General features: G+C 38.1%; 1 protein-coding gene across 1 annotated transcript; it reads left to right on the top strand.

Moving 5' to 3' along the window:
- The first annotated feature begins 9,144 nt into the window (after positions 1-9,144).
- Positions 9,145-13,281, top strand: LOC104599961 (systemin receptor SR160). The gene has a single exon (XM_010262719.3). The coding sequence runs from the start codon at positions 9,401-9,403 to the stop codon at positions 13,007-13,009; it is 3,609 nt and encodes a 1,202-aa protein (XP_010261021.1). The 5' UTR covers positions 9,145-9,400; the 3' UTR covers positions 13,010-13,281.
- The last annotated feature ends 7,428 nt before the right edge of the window (positions 13,282-20,709 follow it).

Below are 20,709 nucleotides of genomic sequence, written 5' to 3'. Positions count from 1 at the left end.
CAGTACACTGGTGCACATGTCAAACAGTGAGTCCAGCTTGTGGGCCGCCTCTCAGATTTTGCCACTGCTTCAAAATATTCATCAGTTTGTTTTAACCACTGGGATATTTCAGAACTCTTGGATGGTCATTAAGGTCACTGTCATCACCCTATAAAAGGCCCATTGGCCATTGGTTTTGTAACTTATCTGTGTGGCTTCTGAGTATCTCTGATCAATGTGGGTTTTCCGTCACGTCCAGCATAAGTACTATATGCTTATTGGTTTCACTTCTCATAAATTAGCATTGCCAACAGTAGAAATTTCTCATGAGAGATGCTCATGAGCAAGGTGAAGGTCACGGCCTGTAGTTTCCCAAACTCTGCAATGGAGGATGCCATTTTGCATTCATAGGTTGAAACTTGAAACCTCATTCATGACATGTGGCCCTAGTAAGTAGTAGCTGTAAAAAGAAACTACAGAGATCTGGGAAAGGCTCAAAAGTCAAAACAAATGTTTGCAAACAGTAACCAGAGAATTTCCACCAAAAATAAAAGGAAGGGAAAGAAAAGAAAAAGGGTCCAAATATACGCTTTTTGACTTTCTTTTGATGGAACAATATGAAATATCAAGAATTCCGAGAATCTTAAACATTTCAAAAGTGAAAAGTGAAAGTTGTGCTCAAAACCCTACAAGATTTCCATTGAACTTGAGCAGGAACAGAACTTTTAAATTCTATAATTTCATTTCAAGCCGAATTCACGTACGAACTCGGTTTTGGGTTCCATTTTGCAATAATTCGGATTTGGTTTTGACTTTCTTTTGATGGACCATTTTGAAAGATAAAGAAATTTCGAGAATCTTGAACATTTCAAAAGTGAAAGTTGTGCTCAAAACCATTACATTTCAAGCCAAATTCATGTACGATCTTGTTTTTGGGTTCCATTTTGCAATAATTCAGATTTGGTGGGCCAGACTGGTTCATGCCTAGTTGCAAACGAATTCAGCTCTCATTCACCGATTTACTTTTGTCGGGTTTTCTTCCATTTGATGGGGAAAAGAATATTTAAAAAAAAAAAACTGATCAGTTGGGTCACCTTCTCCTGCATTAAGAGTATGAATTTGAGAGTTGCATCAAATATTCAAGCCACCTTTATCGGTTGGGCCACACCCCTATTTGGTATAGTTCTCTCCTTGATGGCTGTATTCTGCTTTCTTCTGGGTCATTCAGAATCAGAGCTGGAATTGGGAAAGCAGACGTGTGACTTCCAACCATGCCATTCTCTCAAGTCTCATATTGGAATAATGCTTGTTGAAGAATGAGGATCTAATGCCAGAGACAGAGGGTGCTTGACGTTTCCCTTCTATATTCTCGGTGCCTCTCTGTAGCCCAGAAAATGATGTTGAGATGATGGAACCTATTTGCTTTAAGTATCTTAGTTTCTCTACTGTAGTCTCACCAGTGAGAGATGAAGGCTCTGAGCTCAGAACAAGCAGAGGTGTTGGGGCAATAACTTGAGTAAATTTGGATAATCAAGGTGTCAACTAAGATTTGGGACCCATTACCCAATTGCCAACAAATATTCTGCAACACTACCTTTCTAGGGTCAGGTGGGTGTTTGGCATGAATGCTGTTTCTTCAAAAAATGGTTCCACATCAGTGCCACGTTTGAAGTTCGTTTTTTTCCAGAAAATGCCTGATGTTTGGTTAGCCATTTTTCCAAAAAAGAAAACATTTTCTCAGACCATGCCTTCGAAATCGGAAAAGGTGTGGTCTGAGAAAAATGCTCTTTTTACCGTGTTCCGATTTTTTCTACTGTTGCTAGCAACAGTATGCTGACATAGCATTGAAAACGCCTATGTCAGTAACAGCAATGGTACTGAATAGGAAGTCTGAAAAAAAGAACATTTTCTAAGAAAACAGTATGTCTATACAACACTGTTTTCTGAGAAAACACCTCTCAGAAAATGACATTAGTTCCAAACAGCACCTAGGAATTAACTTCTTGCTTCATTACCTAGTTGTTATTTGGGCTGGGCTAGGCCCAACCCATGTCTGTTTTTGTTGAGACTGGGGGAGCCCGGTCCGGTGTAACAAAATAATTAAAATCAAGAATCTAGACTGTTCCACATAAAAATTAAGTATGAGCAGTAAAATAAAATATTAAAGTTCATGGTTCAAAGAACAGCTTGGTGTGGATTGTCAGACCATACATTTGATGTAATGGGTCAAGGGAAAACAATAAATTGTTATGGGCCAAATGAGTTGTAACTATTAATGTCTTCAAACCCATTAAATTTTTGGAAAAGTACGGACAGGCCTAATTCAGATTTCTAAATTTCAATGCAGACCTATAAACATTCAAAATGTCAAAAACCTCTCATTCTATACATCAATACCCATCATCCGTAAATTAACATCAATTCCAAACTGACACCTACCTCAACTATACTTTGAACCTAAAAATTCTAACCCTGGGCTGAACCATTATTCTCCCTTAAATTTTTGGCCCTTGACTCAATCTAGATTTAATCTGAATCAATTGGTAACAGGGTGGCCTACTTGCTTTTTTTGATAATTTTCCTTGGCTTGTGCCTTTAGTTTAGGCTATGGATATGGGTGGTTCAGGATTGATAAGAAGGCCCAGCAAACTGTACAGAAATATGATGCCTTGTTAGGTTATCTATGATTGGCACCTCATTATTTCAGGCTAAAAGGCCCTCACTCTAAACATTGCATCCAGCTAGCTATACATTGACAATATTTCCCTATACAAGATGGTTGGCAATTGACAATCAAAACCATCACCCCACACCCAATTACGGGCATACCAACGCGTTACAATCCTCACCATCCCATGAAAGTTTTTCTTGTAACTAATCAACGGTCATCATAAAAGTGATAACCAATCAGATGGTATTGTTTGGGACCGAATCGGGTAGACACAGCTGTCCTAAAAATTCGCTTTGAATATTTTTGGGTATAAGCTGAGGGTATTCATGGAAAAGGCTTAAATACCTCCACAAAAGGAAACTGAAAGTTGCAATGAGTAGAGGGTTAGGATGAAACGGATGGTTCCTCAGATCATGTGGACCCACTTGAAGATTCAGATGAGGATCATAGCTTTAAATTCTAAAAGTGACACGTGACAAAGCGGAACCGATTTATTCGAATTCTTTTTGAAACACAACATCGTTGTTTATTATTTTGTTAAGAGTCTAACCTCTATTTCTAAACCAACACGACTCTCTCTGAACCTGATTTTACTTGGGTTCACACTTGGCATTTCCGTCCGCTTTGTACCTGGACGAAATGACAACACCAAAAACAGCGCGCGGGACCCGATGGAGTCCCACTGACCCTCTCACTGAAAGCAAACCATTAATGCTGTGAGTTGTAATTTGTTATGTCTCCGCCCCACTCTTATCCTCTGCATTCCCTTTCTTAATTCTTATCCTCTCTCCTCCTCTCCTCTAGTTTGTAATTTGTAGGGGTGTTCATAATAAAAAACAGAAGAATCAAATCAGTTGGTTCGGTTTTGGTTAACCAACCGGCTGATTCGATTTATAAGAAAGGTTTACGGTTTAATTAACTGAATCGTGAGCACCCTTACCTCCTGCTAGTCTCTCTAGGACTCCGTTTGTCAGAACTCAAGTTTGATAATACTGAGGGTAATCTGAATTCCATCTGTTTATGATTTGGATTGAATATAGATTCACCTTTATCCAAACATAGGCCTACTAAGTTTTATATAAGTAATACAATATTAAAATATTTTTTTTTGTTTAATTTATTAATACTATTTATGGAGTCTAGCTATTATATATTAATGAATATTTGTAATGTGTTAAATCAAAATTTTAATTAATTATGTTTATCAAAAAAAGAAAAAAAAAAATAATCACATTAAACTAAAGTTAAATTATGTTTACCAACAAGTAAGGGTGTCAATTGGACTGGATTTGACCGATCCAGTCCAATGTGAGTGAGTTCATTACAAATGGACTAGGTCCAATCCAATCCAATGAATATTTTGGACCATTTTGAGTCGGTCCAATTCAATGTCTGGACCGTCTAATCTGTTCAAATTTATTTTCATTTATATTGGTTCCAAACCCAACCTTATCCATTAACACCTATATTCTTATCTTATAATGGACTATATATTGACTCAATCCAACCCAGTCCAATATAAATTGATTACGGATGGATCAGGTTCAATCCGATTCAATAAATACATTGAACCATTAAATTTGAATTAGTTCGATGAAATATTTCTTATTGTTCCGTCCAATCCTTCCAAATTAATTTAGATTTAAGCGGGATCCAACACAAAATAACCGATCCATTGACACCCTACCAACAAGGCTTCAACAATATTAAAAATATCAACTGCAACGTATCATTTAATCACACAGCCTTACATTTATGGTTGACTGGTTGTAATTTGAATTCAATTTCAATCAATACATAAATCCATTGAATAAGATCGGATTTGAATTCAGATATAAATCAATAAAATTCACATCTACCTATATCCGACGATGGATATAATTCGATCCATTTCCAGCCCTATCTCGATTTGAAGCTACTGCCAAGCCCAAATAAAAATGGTCTTTCAAATCTTGTCAATTGTCCCTCCGGCAGCTAGAGGATGGGGAGCCACCGATAATAAATTAATCAGACGGTTAATACGCATCTGAGATGACCTTGTCTTGTATGGACCCCAGCCAATAGTTTCGACTCTGTAGTTATAAGACACGTGGCAAGTTTATAAGAAACCAAGAAAAGGACCCAAAAGCAAGGAAACATCCTGAGTCCTGACTCCCGAGTCCAGAGGGCCAGAGGAAGAACGGCATTGCAATATGCAAAACACACGTCTCATTCCGCTGTTGCGTGAAACTGCCCCACGTTTTAAGAAATGAGGAGGTGGGGCCCACGGGTCCTGTTCTCTGATATCTCTTTCCCTCTTTCCAATAATTGTGCGAGCGTGTGGGTGCACGTGTGATGTTCCTTTTTCCTGCTTTCATTCTTTTCCCCCCTCCCCCTCCCCTTTTATGACGTTGATTACAACGTGCGTGCGTGTGCATGTTAGCGTAAAGAAGATCCCCACTCCCTCGTGTAATCTTTTTCCGCTAATAACAATTTTGGTTTTTGGTGGGGAGTGAGTTGGTGGTAGAGCCGAGCGCTAACAGTGACAGCTTGGAAAGGCTGTCGGTGCCCTAAATGGTCAAAGCGAATGATTTTGCCAATCAGCTTACTCTACGTGTAAGACCCGCCACGTCATTGGATTGGACAAATTTAAAGCACGTGCCGATTGCAGTTTGTGGAATTTTCTTTGTTTGATTTTTGATTTTTCGATTGTCTATTGCCTACGGCATCATATCTCCCCTCCCCCCAAATTTTCAGTGCCATTTGTTTACTTGGAAACTGATGGGAGGTGGGATCGAGGCTTTTGGGAAGTGGATAATAATATCCGCGTGGGCCCACGCTAATAAGATCGTCAGCAATAACACCAACTTTGGTACTCTCAGACAATCTCTGAGCGCGGAGACTGCAGATGGTCAGGAATGGTTATTGCTCTTTCAACCGGTTAAGGCCCGAACCGAATATATATGGTTAATAATTATAAGACAATCTCCTTTTTCTTCCTGTAATTTTTATTGCATTTTATAAATTTCATATATAATATATAAGTAATAGGGGTGCAAGTCAGGCGGGATTGGGTCGGATTTATGGTCAATCCAAATCCAATCTTAAAATTTGGCTTAAGGCCTGAGTCCGATGTTAAATTTAATTTTTTTCAATTCGAGTCCAGTTTATATTATAATTTGTTGCATTTGTGTTGAGCTTGACCTAAAAACATGCTTGGATTGTTTAATGAATCCGTTTTAAAATTATATATATATATACATTTATGTAAATATGTATTATATGTATGTATATAGGTAAATATGAATATATGTATAAATGTGTATAGTTGGGTTTGGGTTACCTAAGGGTTAGGCCCAGATCCAACCTGGAAAAAAAAAAAAAAAAACTCGATTTCTTGGGCCATAACCTGAAGATCAAAAGTCTAAACCTAGTCTATATAAAATTTCGGGTTGGGTTGATTCAGGTTCAGGCTAGCCCTACCCAAGCTGTACCCCTAGTAATTTTGCTTAAAAAATTAAAATATTTCTAATTTTATTAGGGACATTTACTAGAACACCCCTATAAATTCATGGATTTATTTAAGCCTATTTTATGGTTTTTGTTTTACTAAAACACCCTTGTAATTTGCAACCTATTTACTTAATCACCCTTTAATTAATAATTGTTTGTCTTGCCATCCAAAAATAGTTGCATGATTACTTAGAAATTTTTCAAAGGACAAGTCCATAGTTGTTTATTTCAAAAGCATCCATAACACTTCTTAGTACCAAAAAACAAAATTGATTAAATAGAGTCAAAAAGGTTAATTGAGGGTGTATCATATCTATATCCATGCCTACAAGCACGAGGTACACTACAAGTCTATGTGTATCTTGTTTAATCATCCATATTGACATGATATGCCAATGTATTGGTGTGTATCACGCTGCATAGGTCGATACGGTCTGATAAGCACTGATAAGGAGGTGTATCAAACCCTAATTTGATGACATATTCAAACCTTGCTTCAAGATTTAATTTTCCCCAAACCATTAATAAAAGCTAAAAATTAAATAGAATTAATTTATTTTATTTACCTTAAATGATTCATATGTTTTGTTTTACATATAAATTATATGTTAAAAATAGAAAGGTATCTATTATTTGAAAAAATAAATGCATAGGTGGATACAGTCTAATAAGCACAAATACGGAGGCATACCAAACCCTGATTTGATGACATATTTAAACCTTGCTTTAAGATTTAATTTTCCCCCAAAAATTAATAAAAGCTAAATATTAAATAGAATTAATTTATTTTATTTACCTTAAAAGATTTATATATTTTGTTTTACATATAAATTGCATGTTAAAATAAAAAATATATCTATTATTTGAAAAAATAGAATTGATATTTATATAAACATTCTAAATAAATAAATTTTCAAAAAAAAAATAAAAACTATAATTATAAAATTTGAAATAGAGTGATAATTATTGTATTTATATGTACATCTTTCAGAGTTCCAATATTGTTGAGTGTAATGTTTCTCTTCATATAACCTATTAAAGTGTACATTTCTCATGCATTATACCTTATTCATAGTTAATTCAGTTTTAGATTTAATATTATTAATATATTTATGTGATTTTTATGCATTTTCTAATTTATCCAAATATCTTTATATCATTTATTTGTATCTATGCATTTTTAAAGTGTATCCATATCTATCTATCTATCTATCTATCTATCTATCTATCTATCTATCTATATATATATATATGCATATGTATCTGAGTTGTCAAATACAATACTTATGCCAATACTTTTGATCCTTGAAACAATGCGGTTGCTCATGTCTTCTAGGGATAAAAGAAAATACAAATTTCACTTTTATTTTCTTTTGATTAAACTTATTCAAATGGGCATTAAGGTCAAAAATGTCATTTTCACTTTCATCTAAGAGAATGTCCATTAAATAAATAAATAAATAAACTATAGGACCTGCTTTAATAAATGACCCTTATTATTATCATGGATGTCATATAACTCAAGTATTATCATGTCTTATCCGGTTAATAATTGGTGTCCACTCGTAGAACTGCTTAAAATAATTGGTTCAGGGATAGTCCACCATGTCCCAAACCAACCTGACCTATTGACAACTGTATTTTACCCCATTTAGAAGAGGATCAAATGCAAGGAAAATAAAGTATCATACCTTAATTTGGAGGTATTAGAAAGAAAACCTTTTGATACGGCTGTAATTGGGTGGAATTGAATGAGATATGATGCAACGGTCATTTCACCCACCAGTCAAAAGGTGACACATGGAATGGCCAAATGGCAAATTAGGAAAAAAACCGAGGAGGGGGAGCCCAAATGGAAAGGTTCAACTGATGAGGGTGCTTGACCAAAGCTAATAATTCACTTCACTAACTTTTCTTGGTGAAGCTTTGCCTTTCCCTCTATTCTCTTCCTTTATATCTGACTTGAGTGTAGAAGATTTCTCCTCGATGATTAACTCTGGGTCTTTCAGTCTTCAACAAGATATAAGATACCTCTAAGTACGATTTATTTGGATTACAACCAGATATTAAATATCACTAATAAAATATAACGAAAAGTGATCAAATTATTATATATTATTAATAAAACGAACTAAAAATGATTAATAATATTAATCATTAATAAAATAATATTGATAAAAACACAACATTCAAACAACTTTACTAATAAATAAAATATAAAAATTTAAGTATAAGCATATGCATCTAAATGGAATCAAATTGGATGGGGTGGATCCATATTCGATCCATTTATGATCACCCTTAACCGGATCAAACTCAAATTCAGATAAAGGGCCTTTTGCTTTGTCAATTTTATACTCTGTTCATCTGTTGGACCTCCAAACATTTATTTATTATTTCTTTTTTTTTTATTTGAAAAGTAGGGGTATTTTAGTCTTTTAACCAAATAACATCTGGCAATCGTCAGTCGTCTTCCTTGCTTATCGATCGGACCGAACTGCATAACGACAAATCGCGCATCAAATGACGAAAACATCCTCCCTAAAATTACCGGATCCCTCTCCACAAGACCACGACACCATAACACGAAATAGGAAAATACTGTTCAGCAAACTGACGCAACAAATGCCCATCGTAAAAAAACTGACGCAACAAATGAAAAGGAGAATCTCCCTTGCTGTCCTTAATGACCATGCTACCCTATTAAATTTCGGAACGTATTAAGGGAGGAACATGGGCATATCTGTAATTTTAAATAGCAACATTCACCTTTCGTATTTAATAGAGGATGAAAGGTACATCAGTCACGGACAGACAAAGGGTCCACCATGGCATCAATCACTAATCGTTAAAATGTCATTTAACGGCCCAGATCAATGGTCAATGGGCCACACGTACAGTCAACTATAGTACAACGACTACCACTAAAATTAGCTCCATTTTTAATCAGATCTTAGTTAACTAATTAAATATTCTCATCGAGATCGACCCATCCTTAATCACGCACGCCAAAATCTAGAGAGAGAGAGAGAGAGAGAGAGAGAGGGAAGGAGAGGTCACATGGCATGTGAGCAACAGCTGTGCTCAGTGTTCTCCTCCCTCACCCTCTCCATCCCCGATAAATAACCCCTCTCCTTCCTTACTCTCGTCTTTTGACTCTCTCGAGCGCCTTCTGCGCTCTCTTTCTCTCTCTCTAGCTCTTTCTCTCTAAGGTCGCTAATGGCGGAACTGAAACCCTAGAAAAGCTGAGAAACTACTATGATGAGAAGTCTGTGTATATTCCAGTTTCAGTCAATGGAGTTGCAGAAGCTTTTGTACTTGGTTGCAGTCATCTCTGTCGCTTTTCTCGCCGGGAGAGGCTCGCCGGCGGCCATTAATAGTGGTCTGAAAGATACCCAATTGTTGCTTTCGTTCAAAGGTACGCTTTTAAATCCAAACTTACTCCAAAATTGGCAGTGGAATCAGAATCCTTGCGGTTTCAGCGGAGTTACATGTAAGGACTCCAGAGTTTCAGCTCTCGATCTTAGTTCTATCCCGTTAGCCTCCGATTTTAAGTCTGTTGCTTCGACTCTCTTGAGCTTGGAGCGTTTGGAGTCGTTGGTGCTGAAGCGTACGAATCTTACCGGGAACCTCTCGTCGGCTTCGGGTTCTCGGTGTAGTGAGATGTTGAGCGAGCTGGATCTGGCAGAGAACGGTTTGTCTGGTTCCGTTTCGGACATTTCGCGTTTGTCTTCGTGCTCGAGCTTGAAATCTCTGAACCTCTCGAGGAATTCGTTGGGTCCTTTGAATGGAGGGAAGGATTCCGGTGGTCCACGGATCAGTTTCCAGTCCCTTGATCTCTCCTTTAATCGTATTTCTGGTCAAAACGTTGTCTCATGGCTATTGTCCGGTGGTTGTGCCGAGCTCAAGTACTTGTCTTTGGAGGCAAACAAAATCGCCGGGAATATTCCGGTATCCGAGTGCCGGAGTTTGCAGTATCTCGACCTCTCCACCAACAATTTCTCGGGGTCTGTACCCTCTTTCGGCACCTGTGTAGCTTTGCAGCATCTGGATCTCTCCGATAATAAATTTTCCGGCGACATCGGTGTTGGGCTGTCCGGGTGTCAGCAACTGAACTTCTTGAATCTATCCAGCAACCAGTTTTCGGGAAAAATCCCATCTTTCCCCGACGGAAGTTTGCAATATCTTTACCTCTCCACTAACGACCTCGAGGGAGGGATACCTCTGCATCTGGCCGACCTTTGTCCAACTCTTATCGAACTTGATCTTTCCTCGAACCACTTGATTGGTATGGTTCCTAACACTTTGGCTTCTTGTTCTTTATTGGAAACCATTAATCTCTCCAACAACAACTTATCTGGTGAATTCCCAATCGAGACCCTGTTCAAGATGACTAGTTTGAAGAAGCTTATTCTATCTTACAATAATTTTGTTGGTGCTTTGCCGGATTCGTTGTCAACGCTTACGAATTTGGACTTGTTCGACCTAAGCTCTAATAATCTTTCTGAGCCAATTCCTCCGGGACTGTGCCAGGGTCCCAATAAGAGCATAAAGGAGCTGTATCTTCAGAACAATCTCTTAACAGGCACTATTCCTGCAACTCTCAGTAACTGTTCTCAGCTGGTTTCTCTCGATCTTAGCTTCAATTACCTCACCGGGGTCATCCCTACAAGTTTGGGTTCCCTGTCTCAGCTCCGTGACCTGATAATGTGGATGAATCAGCTCGAGGGTGAGATACCACAGGAGCTTATGTACATCCAAACGCTTGAAAACCTGATCCTGGACAATAATGGATTAACTGGTACTATTCCTTCCGGTTTAAGCAACTGTACTTCTCTGAATTGGATCTCGTTGTCGAGCAATCAATTGAGTGGTGAAATCCCGGCGTGGATTGGCCAGTTGAGTAATTTAGCAATCCTGAAACTCGGAAACAACTCGTTCTCTGGTAGCATCCCTCCAGAACTTGGGGACTGTAAGAGCTTGATATGGTTGGATCTCAATGACAACAAGTTGACTGGAACCATTCCCTCTACCTTGGCTAAGCAAACTGGCAACATTGCTGTAGGGTTGATTACGGGAAAGAGGTATGTGTATCTGAAGAATGATGGAAGCAGTCAGTGCCGTGGCGCTGGAAACCTCCTCGAATATGCTGGGATCCGCCAGGATGGGTTGAATAGAATCCCCACCAGGCAGTCGTGCAACTTTACCAGAATCTACTTCGGCAGTACCCAGTACACGTTCAACAACAATGGCTCCATAATATTTCTTGATCTATCCTACAATATGTTGGAGGGTAGTATTCCAAAGGAGATTGGGGACATATATTATCTCTATGTATTGAATCTGGGTCACAACAATCTCTCTGGCCCCATCCCTACAGAGCTGGGAAACTTAAAGAATGTTGGGATTCTTGATCTTTCTCACAATAGTCTCAATGGGTCAATCCCTCCATCCTTATCTGGCCTTACTCTGCTTTCTGAGATTGATTTGTCCAACAACAACCTCTCTGGACCCATTCCTGAATCAGGTCAGCTCGCGACTTTTCCACCTTGGAGATATCAGAACAATAGTCTGTGTGGCTATCCTCTTGATGTGCGCTGTGGAGAGAGTGACCCAAATGCATCATCTCAGCATCCAAAGTCTCACCGCAGGCAAGCCTCACTTGCCGGGAGTGTGGCAATGGGCTTATTGTTCTCCCTCTTCTGCACCTTTGCTTTGATTATTGTTGCCATTGAGATCAAGAAGAGGAGGAAGAACAGGGAAATGACACTGGACGGCTACATCGACAGCCGATCTCACTCAGGAACTGCAAATACCAGCTGGAGGTTAACGGGTGCTCGGGAAGCATTAAGCATAAATCTTGCTACCTTTGAGAAGCCCCTTCGGAAGCTTACATTTGCCGATCTTCTTGAAGCCACAAATGGATTTCACAATGACAGCCTCATTGGCTCAGGTGGTTTTGGAGATGTGTACAAAGCCCAACTCAAGGATGGAACAGTTGTGGCCATCAAGAAACTAATCCATGTTAGCGGACAAGGGGACCGAGAATTCATGGCTGAAATGGAGACTATTGGCAAGATCAAGCACCGGAACCTTGTCCCCCTCCTGGGTTACTGCAAGGTCGGGGAAGAACGGCTATTGGTTTATGAATACATGAAGTTTGGCAGCCTAGAAGATGTCCTACATGATCGTAAGAAGGCTGGAATCAAGCTGAACTGGACGGCAAGGAGGAAAATTGCCATTGGAGCTGCAAGGGGATTAGCTTTCCTTCACCACAATTGCATTCCTCATATAATTCACAGGGATATGAAATCAAGCAATGTCCTGCTTGATGAGAATTTGGAAGCTAGGGTGTCAGATTTTGGAATGGCAAGGCTGGTGAGTGCAATGGACACTCATCTGAGTGTCAGCACACTTGCAGGCACCCCAGGCTACGTTCCACCTGAATACTACCAAAGCTTTAGGTGCTCTACCAAAGGTGATGTTTATAGCTATGGAGTTGTCTTGCTGGAGTTGTTAACAGGTAAGCAGCCAACAGACTGCCCTGATTTTGGTGACAACAACCTAGTGGGGTGGGTCAAGCAGCATGCCAAGCTAAAAATAAGTGATGTTTTCGACCCTGAGCTCATTAAAGAGGACCCCAGCTTGGAGATGGAGCTGCTGCAACACTTAAAAATTGCATGTGCATGCTTGGATGATCGGGCATGGCGGCGACCCACAATGATACAAGTAATGGCATTGTTCAAAGAAATCCAGGCAGGTTCAGGCATCGACTCCTCTGCAACAATTGCCTCCGAGGATGCGAGCTTTGGTGCAGTTGGAGCCAACATGACCATAAAGGAAGGTTCTGAGCTAAGCAAGCCGTAAAGGAAGATCAAAAGTTTTTGGAGGAAAAGAAAAAGATTCTTTGAGAAGAAGGTGATAATTTTTGCCAGTCCTCTCAATTTTTTCCCATGGTTTTGCCACCTTGACTGGTACAAAATCCCCTTGGTGTATCTCTATCAATCAATGTATGTATTATATGTCTCTCTTTCTCTCCCAACATCTTGTTATTTACACATCAAAGGCTTTTTAACTTGTTATGTGTACATACTCGTACGTATTTTGACATAAAGTAGTTAAGGCTGGTTTTATTTCCATTTCCTTTCTGTGTTTCTTCTTCCCTACAACTCAAGTGAACCTTGTTTTCAAAGCTAATCCTTAACAAAAGGAAGGTGGTTGTTGATCTGTGACCTCAGTGATGGTGACCAAGTGGTGGGTTCCTTTAATTTGGAGCTTTCTTCAGGGTTTTGGCTTGTTTCTCTCCCTCGTGGTTGTGGGTTTCTCTCTCTTTCTGCATTTGATTTGAGTAGTACTGTATATATTATATAAATGTCAAACTCAAAGCTTCTCATTCACCAAAATTATTACTTACTTCTCACATTAATCCATCCTTTAACTTGATACAGACTCCACATCCTTAATTATGAACTCCATTTTTGTTTTATGCCACATATCAACAGACAGTGTACAAAAAGAAGCCAATAAAATAAAGATGTTTAGATCTGGTTTAGGTGTCCTGATAGCAACTAGCAAGTTCTTCAACTTGCGAGTCTTGATTAATATAATCAACAACTATTATATTTAATCAAGTTCAGACTGTACCCATCTTCATCTTGTCCCCTGTGGTATCTGGCCCATTTCCACACCGGCACCGCCTTTTGATGGCTTACCAATGGGAGCTCCCAATCAATCAGATGGATGGCCCAGATTTGTCTAATTCGTGGGGTTTGACTTTGACCCATCAATCCTATGGTCTAAAATCTGTATACACATTGTGCTCCTATTTGCCAGCTAAGCCAACTCACAACCCATCCATTATGAGGACCCTGACTGTCATTGTAATGGAATTTGATTAATTTACTGAAGCATGTCATCGTTTGTCTCACTTGGTGAGACTAATCCAACCAAGCCCCATTTGTTTATATCCTTACAAGGACCAAAATATGAAAAAACTTGAGAAAATAAACGGTGACGATGGGGTGTACATTCAGTACATCGGTTATTTTATTAGAAGGACGATTAATTATTAAACAGTAAACAGAGAAAATCAAACCCGAAAATTTAGAATTATGGGGTGAAGTTCATTCTCTTGTGAAGCAAGCAAACAAGAGGTTGGTGCACGAGCAAGTGCAGAGAGTACGCGTACGAAGGCCCAACCCAAAAGGGGTTTCGGCCTTTCGAGTTTGTGGCGGAGGCACACCCCAAGTATAGTTTTCACAGACGCGCACAGAGGTGGGGGAGGTGACACATGGGCCTCTGCACTGCACGTCTTGGTTTCTGTCTCAACTCTCAAGGGCTGCCCTACAACGTCGTCTTCCGTATTTAATCCACCGTCGTTTTTCGGACACCATAAATTGACTTCCAAGGAATTGGCCCCATCAATGGTGATTCCTTTCGTCAATTGGTTTATAGCACTATATTTACTTCAGCCTGATTTGCTCTTGTTTATTCGTGTTTACCTATTATTTTCGCCCTTTTTATAGTGAAAATTTCTGTTTTGTTTTGTTGAAAATGAGGTTTTCGACTTTTCGTTGTAGAAGGGGCACAGAAATATAGCTCAAATTAGCATTTTTGTCTCGTACTTTTTTTTTTTCCACCTATTTTATGTTGAGATGAACTCAAGTTTTGTTCTTTCGTCTGCTTTCAACCTCTGATGTCTTGAAGCAATAGTTTTTACTTTTTAGACATTTTAGCTGTTTCTTTTAATTTTTCAAACTTAAGATATCAGTCTTGACAACATTGTTATTATTTGTTTCTATAAGTGTCTTTTGTGCATTTTATTAGTTATTTATTATTAGTAATGTATTATTAATATATTAGAACTTTATAAATAATAATATTAAAATAATTATTATTGCTAGTTATTAAAATAATGATTGATATCAATTTATTAATATTAATTATAATTAACATAAATATCCATTCTCATGATCAACTGTGGGGACAAAATTTTTAAGTTAAGGATATTCAGCATTAACATTCAGGTTTCAATTTAACATTCTTTGCATTCATATATTAGATTAAGCAAAAAAAAAAAAAATCAAAGTACTTTTTTTTTCCAAGTTTTTTTTTTTTTGGCTTTTCAGACACTAGACCATATTTTATAAGAAGAGATATTGAATTCTCTAACCAATGTTTTAAAAACTAACCTAGTACTGAAATCACTTTGGCCACCAGTTTCTGGTCAGTGATTTAACTGTTTGGTTTGAATAGACAGCCTGTTTAAATTAAAAATAAAAATGATTGAATGGGTCAATAGTTTAACTGCTTGGATCAATGGATCACTGATCAAATCGACAGTTTTTGGCCAACGAATGGATTAAGGGAGAAACAATACCATTTGTTTAGATGGTTTTTGAATCAAATGGTCTATCCATCCGGGCCAACAACGGTTCCCAAACGTTTTGTCTAACAACTAATTATCATTCTGTCCTTGTGGGAATTCTTGTAATTTCATCTTTTGCACAGAACATGTTGTGTTGTGTTTTGAATTTCAGTTGTGATTGGCTTGTTGACCCGCTTTGAGTAAAGTTAGAGAAAAACTCAAGGGTAAATTTTAAAATGGTCTGTGGTGGAAGATGAGTGAAACTGTACAGCAAATAATTCATTGTTCTCATTAATTGATCAGTGAACTAACCTCGGTCTGCATAAAAAAATTTCTAAATGCTTGCAGTTGTTGGAAATTAAGCGCAAAATTAGATTAGAAATCAATTATATTCTTTTCAGCTGGATATATAAAAACATGGATATCACAAAGATAACCTAAGCATCAATAAATAACATAAAAAGGAGTTCATCATATCCACTGAGATTTAACAAAGCCAATTTCTCAAAAAAAAAAAAAAATCAACAAAGCCAATTGAACTCAGTGTTCAGATATGAAAAGACTTCATTTTGAATGCCCAAGAATAACTAATTGCACCATCACAATTTTACTAATTTGGTTGAAACTTTACGTAGAGTACAATAATTTCAAATTTCATTCTCTTTGAGAATTGATATTAAGTAACTTCATCAAGTCTTGGAGAAACTGAAATCATGATTATACGTAAATTTTGTGATTATAAAACTCATAAAATGCGTAAAATTGATATTCTTCGAATTGTATCTCATTCATGATTTTTTTTTTTTTTTGCATTTCTCATTTCAAGTGAGTCCCATAATTGTTAGAAATTGTCAATCATTTTTGCCTAGTGTTTTCGAACCATCATTGATCCAAACAGTCGGTCCGTCTAGCCTGCGAATCAGTTCATTTCACCCCTAATCTGTTCTTTGGCCAAAATTGTTGACTTGGTCAATGACCCATTGACCCAAGCAGTTGAACCGTCAACCCATTCAACCTGACAATGATTTTTGACTTTTTTTTTATTATTTTGAAACGGGTCATCTTTCAAACTGAACAGTTGAACTGCTAACCTAGAAACCGGAGGCCAAGGTGATTCCGGTTCTGGGTTGGCTTTTAAAACATTATTTTTACCCGAAAGGAAAAAAAAAATACATGGTCTATCATACACACAATATAAGGAGGTCAAATTTTTATAATGAAACATTTTCAAAATCAAGATAAATATAATTTATTCTTTTACATTATTTTCTTTGATCAAGTTTTGTTAGTGGAGTTAGCAGGGACACAGGGGGCCCGGTTAGTCAGTCAACAGAGATTAGTAGGGACAGAAGGGTGGGGACAGGGCAGGTTGCACATGAAGTCCACTGAGCTACCTCAGACCTCACAGAGCCTGCAGTTCTATCGGGTTGATCCCACCTCTCTGCTCTAATAAGAATGAAGCGGAATGACTTAGTCAGTGACACTTACCATGAAATTAAAAACAAAAATGACCGAGTGACCATGCATCTCCTCAATTACTGGGTCTCTGCCATTCATGAATCGAACCATGATTTTATAAAGTAACTGCCAATCCACCTTTTACTGGGTTGTTTCAGTACTTACAGCCAATGCAGCAAGTTAAATTTTAGACAAAACAACATTGTATGTGGTTCATATTTGGTTAATTTCCTTATAAATGTTGTGCCTGGGATGCAGTCTGTCTCCCAGTTATGTGATGCCTTGGTGTGGTGCTTGGGCTGGACTGATAGGATTCTTATTACTGGATTTGTGATAATCTGTATACTCTCCTGGTTTTGTAGTTTGATAATTAAGTGGAGTTTGGTAAATCTTTTTGTGCGGTTTTTTGGATTTCGATAAAAATTGGTTTTGTTTTTTATGTTTGATAATCCAAAGCTGATAAGATAAAAAAATGCATGAAAGACCTGAAAAATGCCAAAGTCCGATATATTGAATCACTTGCGAAAATGGTTTTGTCTTTAAGGACAAGACCCCAAAAAAAAGTCACCATTTAGTTGCCAAACCGCATCTAATTAGGTTTATTTGGGTTAGGAAACTTGATTGGATTTGAGTTGTTGTGGATTGTTAATGGGTGGGGGCTAACCCCACAAGTAGTTTTGAAGAAGCGTAATTGTTTGATGAGGCTTTCTTTTCCAGCAGCTCTATTATCGTGATTTCAGATTCAGATTTGATCATTTGAGGGGTCCCTTGTCCGTCGTCTTAACCAACTGAGCAGTCCTTGTGTTGTTCTCCCTTGACACGGATTTCAAGGTGGTTGCATGTATGGTGGCGAGTGTAATCAATGGACCCAAATGAAATGGGCAGCATCCATAGTTTCATTGCTTCTTTACTTCTTTATTAGACATTAGATTGGCGAAGAAACCAAGCTTAAGTCCGATTTGGAACCCCATTCTTCTCAGACAAATTCTAACCAAAACCCAGTAATGTAGTGGTCGATGAACATACACACACTGCATCACTCCAAGGATAAAGATAGAGATACCATGTCTCTTGGTAAAGAAAGAGAGAGGCTTCCTACGTCTACATTAATCTTCACATATATAAAAACTATTCTTTAAGCTACTCAACAGTTTTGTACAACTTCAACCCTTTTCTCTTCACATAAAACTATTCTTTGAGACTAAATTAATATTTTAGATCTAACACATTAGCTTGGATCTAAGTGGAAACATTCTATAATGGATCCTCTCCAATGTACTCTTACTGTACTTGCCCATGAACCTTTCATAAAAGCACTCCTAGTTTTTAGTTTCCATCTCTTTCTCTCTCTTTCCATCGTTTTTGAACCGCCATTGATCCAGGCAATCGAACCATTTGGACTAACAACCATTCAGACAATACATTCCATTTCACCTTAAATTATTTTTTTATTAAAAATTATTGACTTAGTCAGCAAGTCGTTGGCCTGGGTGGTCAAATTAACTATCAACTTGAACAATAGTTTTTGGATTTTCTTTTTTAAATTACAATGAATCATTCATTTGGACCAGACAATCAAACCGGTCAAGACAGTTCCGATTTTGAATCGGTTTTTGAAACATTGATTCTTTCTAATAACAACAAAATGTAGGACTTATTTTTATTTTTGGGTCTAATTAATATTTTGTACAAAATAACAATTACGAGAGATGATGAAACATAATCGGGAGATGTTATCAATACAATTAATTACAAAGGTGGGGATTTGCTGTGGGCGCAGATGTGAACTCCCTCGGAATGAGTCAATCATCCACAATCGGAGCCACAAATACCCACTAACATGCGCTGGGTGCATACCTCGCACTTGCTTTCGATAAATTCAATCAGAAAGTGGGTTCGTTGCATCATCTCTTTCAGCCAGATCATGTAGTTTGTACTATGCCCACGTACGACTCAGGAGCAAATTAACTCCAAGCGCCAGGTCAACATCGTTCATGAAAACGATTGGACGATAGGACTCAAGCTCCTTTGCATGTGTGGCTTGCCCCATCCGTCTGATTATCTGACTTTTCATCCTTCGACGTCCGATTGGAATAACACCACTTTTTTTACATTACCTCCTGTAAAAACGTACACTTTTCACATCCACATCCCTGAAATGAACTTGTCACTGCAAAAAAAAAAAAAAAAAATTGTATATATATATATATATATATATATATATATTATGGGGCATTTTGGTTATTTAAGAAAGTAATAGGAAGGGAGGGCATTTTGTCGTGTTAAGGTACGGATGCAAAAGAATCTTTAGATAATGTGGAGAGCATAAATACAAAATACGGAAATACGGGCGCCAAAATAAAATATTCCAAAAAAACACCAGGGGCTCATATGCAAAAAACGGCTAACCGTTGATATCCAAACAAAACTTTTGTTATATCCAAGGTGAGAGCGTGGGCCTTATAAAGAAGGGTGGATCCGAATAGAGTTTTTTCTACGAGGTATTTAAGCTTGGCTCGTTAAGAAAAAAATAAAAAAAAAACATCGATTTGGTTTAGTTTAAATCGAGTTTGAGTCTAATATATAAATTTATTCATTGAATGGTGCTTGAGCAGTTGAGCTCATGAATCTTGTATTATATATAATCTTTTTGATTTTTATATATGATTATGATAATAAATATTTTTTATTTTTTTATGAAATGTAACTTATTATCGCATTTGAGCCAAACGGAATTCAAATGTACGAGTTTTTGAGTGGAGTAGAGTTCGAGTTCATATTCATGGTTTAACATCTCAAATTCGAATTTAAGTCACATATTTCATTTTTTATTCCAATTAAACTCGAATCCATCTCTTAGACTTTCTTACCCACACCCCATGGTGCTCCGATTGTTGGGGCTTAATTAATCCTAACCGTCTAATGAAAGAGATGGAGAAGCTGATCGGGTGGTGAGGATCAGCAGAGACACTGGACCAGTGGACCACCACCTACTCAAACAAAAGGAAATACAAACCAGGCGGTGTTTTGACTGAGCAGAGGAAGGCGACGAACGGTGAGGTACTACTACTGAGGTCCCCAGAGACCAATTCGAATCCACATATGCACAAACGCCAAACTGAACCGTTTGATGGGCATAACACATGGCAACAAGATTGCGACGTCCCACGTGTGAAATGGACTTGACAAGAAACCCAGAGCAGACAGGGCTTGGGCATGTATGGGGGGGCAAGAGGGGCACGCGAAATAATTGAGGGCTTAAACGGGGAAGGTCAGCATCGTTGTTAGATCCAGCCCACGTGCACGAACCCAACCACTGGGCCCCCATCTGCCGGGCCTCCTCCCATCGGATAAGGACGAAAACAACAGAGAAACAAAAGCGACGACGGCCCATTAAAAAATTGTCCCAACTCCCAATCACAAGCCCATCGTTAATTAATTACTTTAATTAATCGTTTGAAAAACAAACCACGAACTTTATATTAAAAATTCGATTAGAATGGAACAGAGGAAGGGGGAGGGGGGACCGCGGACCGGTCCCGGTTCGACCTCCATCAAATTCCGAGTCCAGTCACGCTCCGCGTTTTCCGAGCTTCATTGTTACGCTCTCTGTTTTTTAATTCGTTTGGTGTAGCCGTGTGTAGGTTAGAGCTTTATTATGTGGTCCTTTCAGCCTTGAAATCAGGGGACTAACGTGCGTGTCACGAGGGGCCACGTGGTCGTATCCTGTTGTCTGATTGCA

The sequence above is a fragment of the Nelumbo nucifera genome, chromosome 5 (genome assembly GCF_055504915.1).
Source record: "Nelumbo nucifera cultivar China Antique chromosome 5, China Antique-T2T, whole genome shotgun sequence".
Classification (NCBI taxonomy): domain Eukaryota; kingdom Viridiplantae; phylum Streptophyta; class Magnoliopsida; order Proteales; family Nelumbonaceae; genus Nelumbo; species Nelumbo nucifera.
Note: the sequence above shows the minus strand (reverse complement) of the source record. Positions and strands in the feature narration are given on the sequence as shown.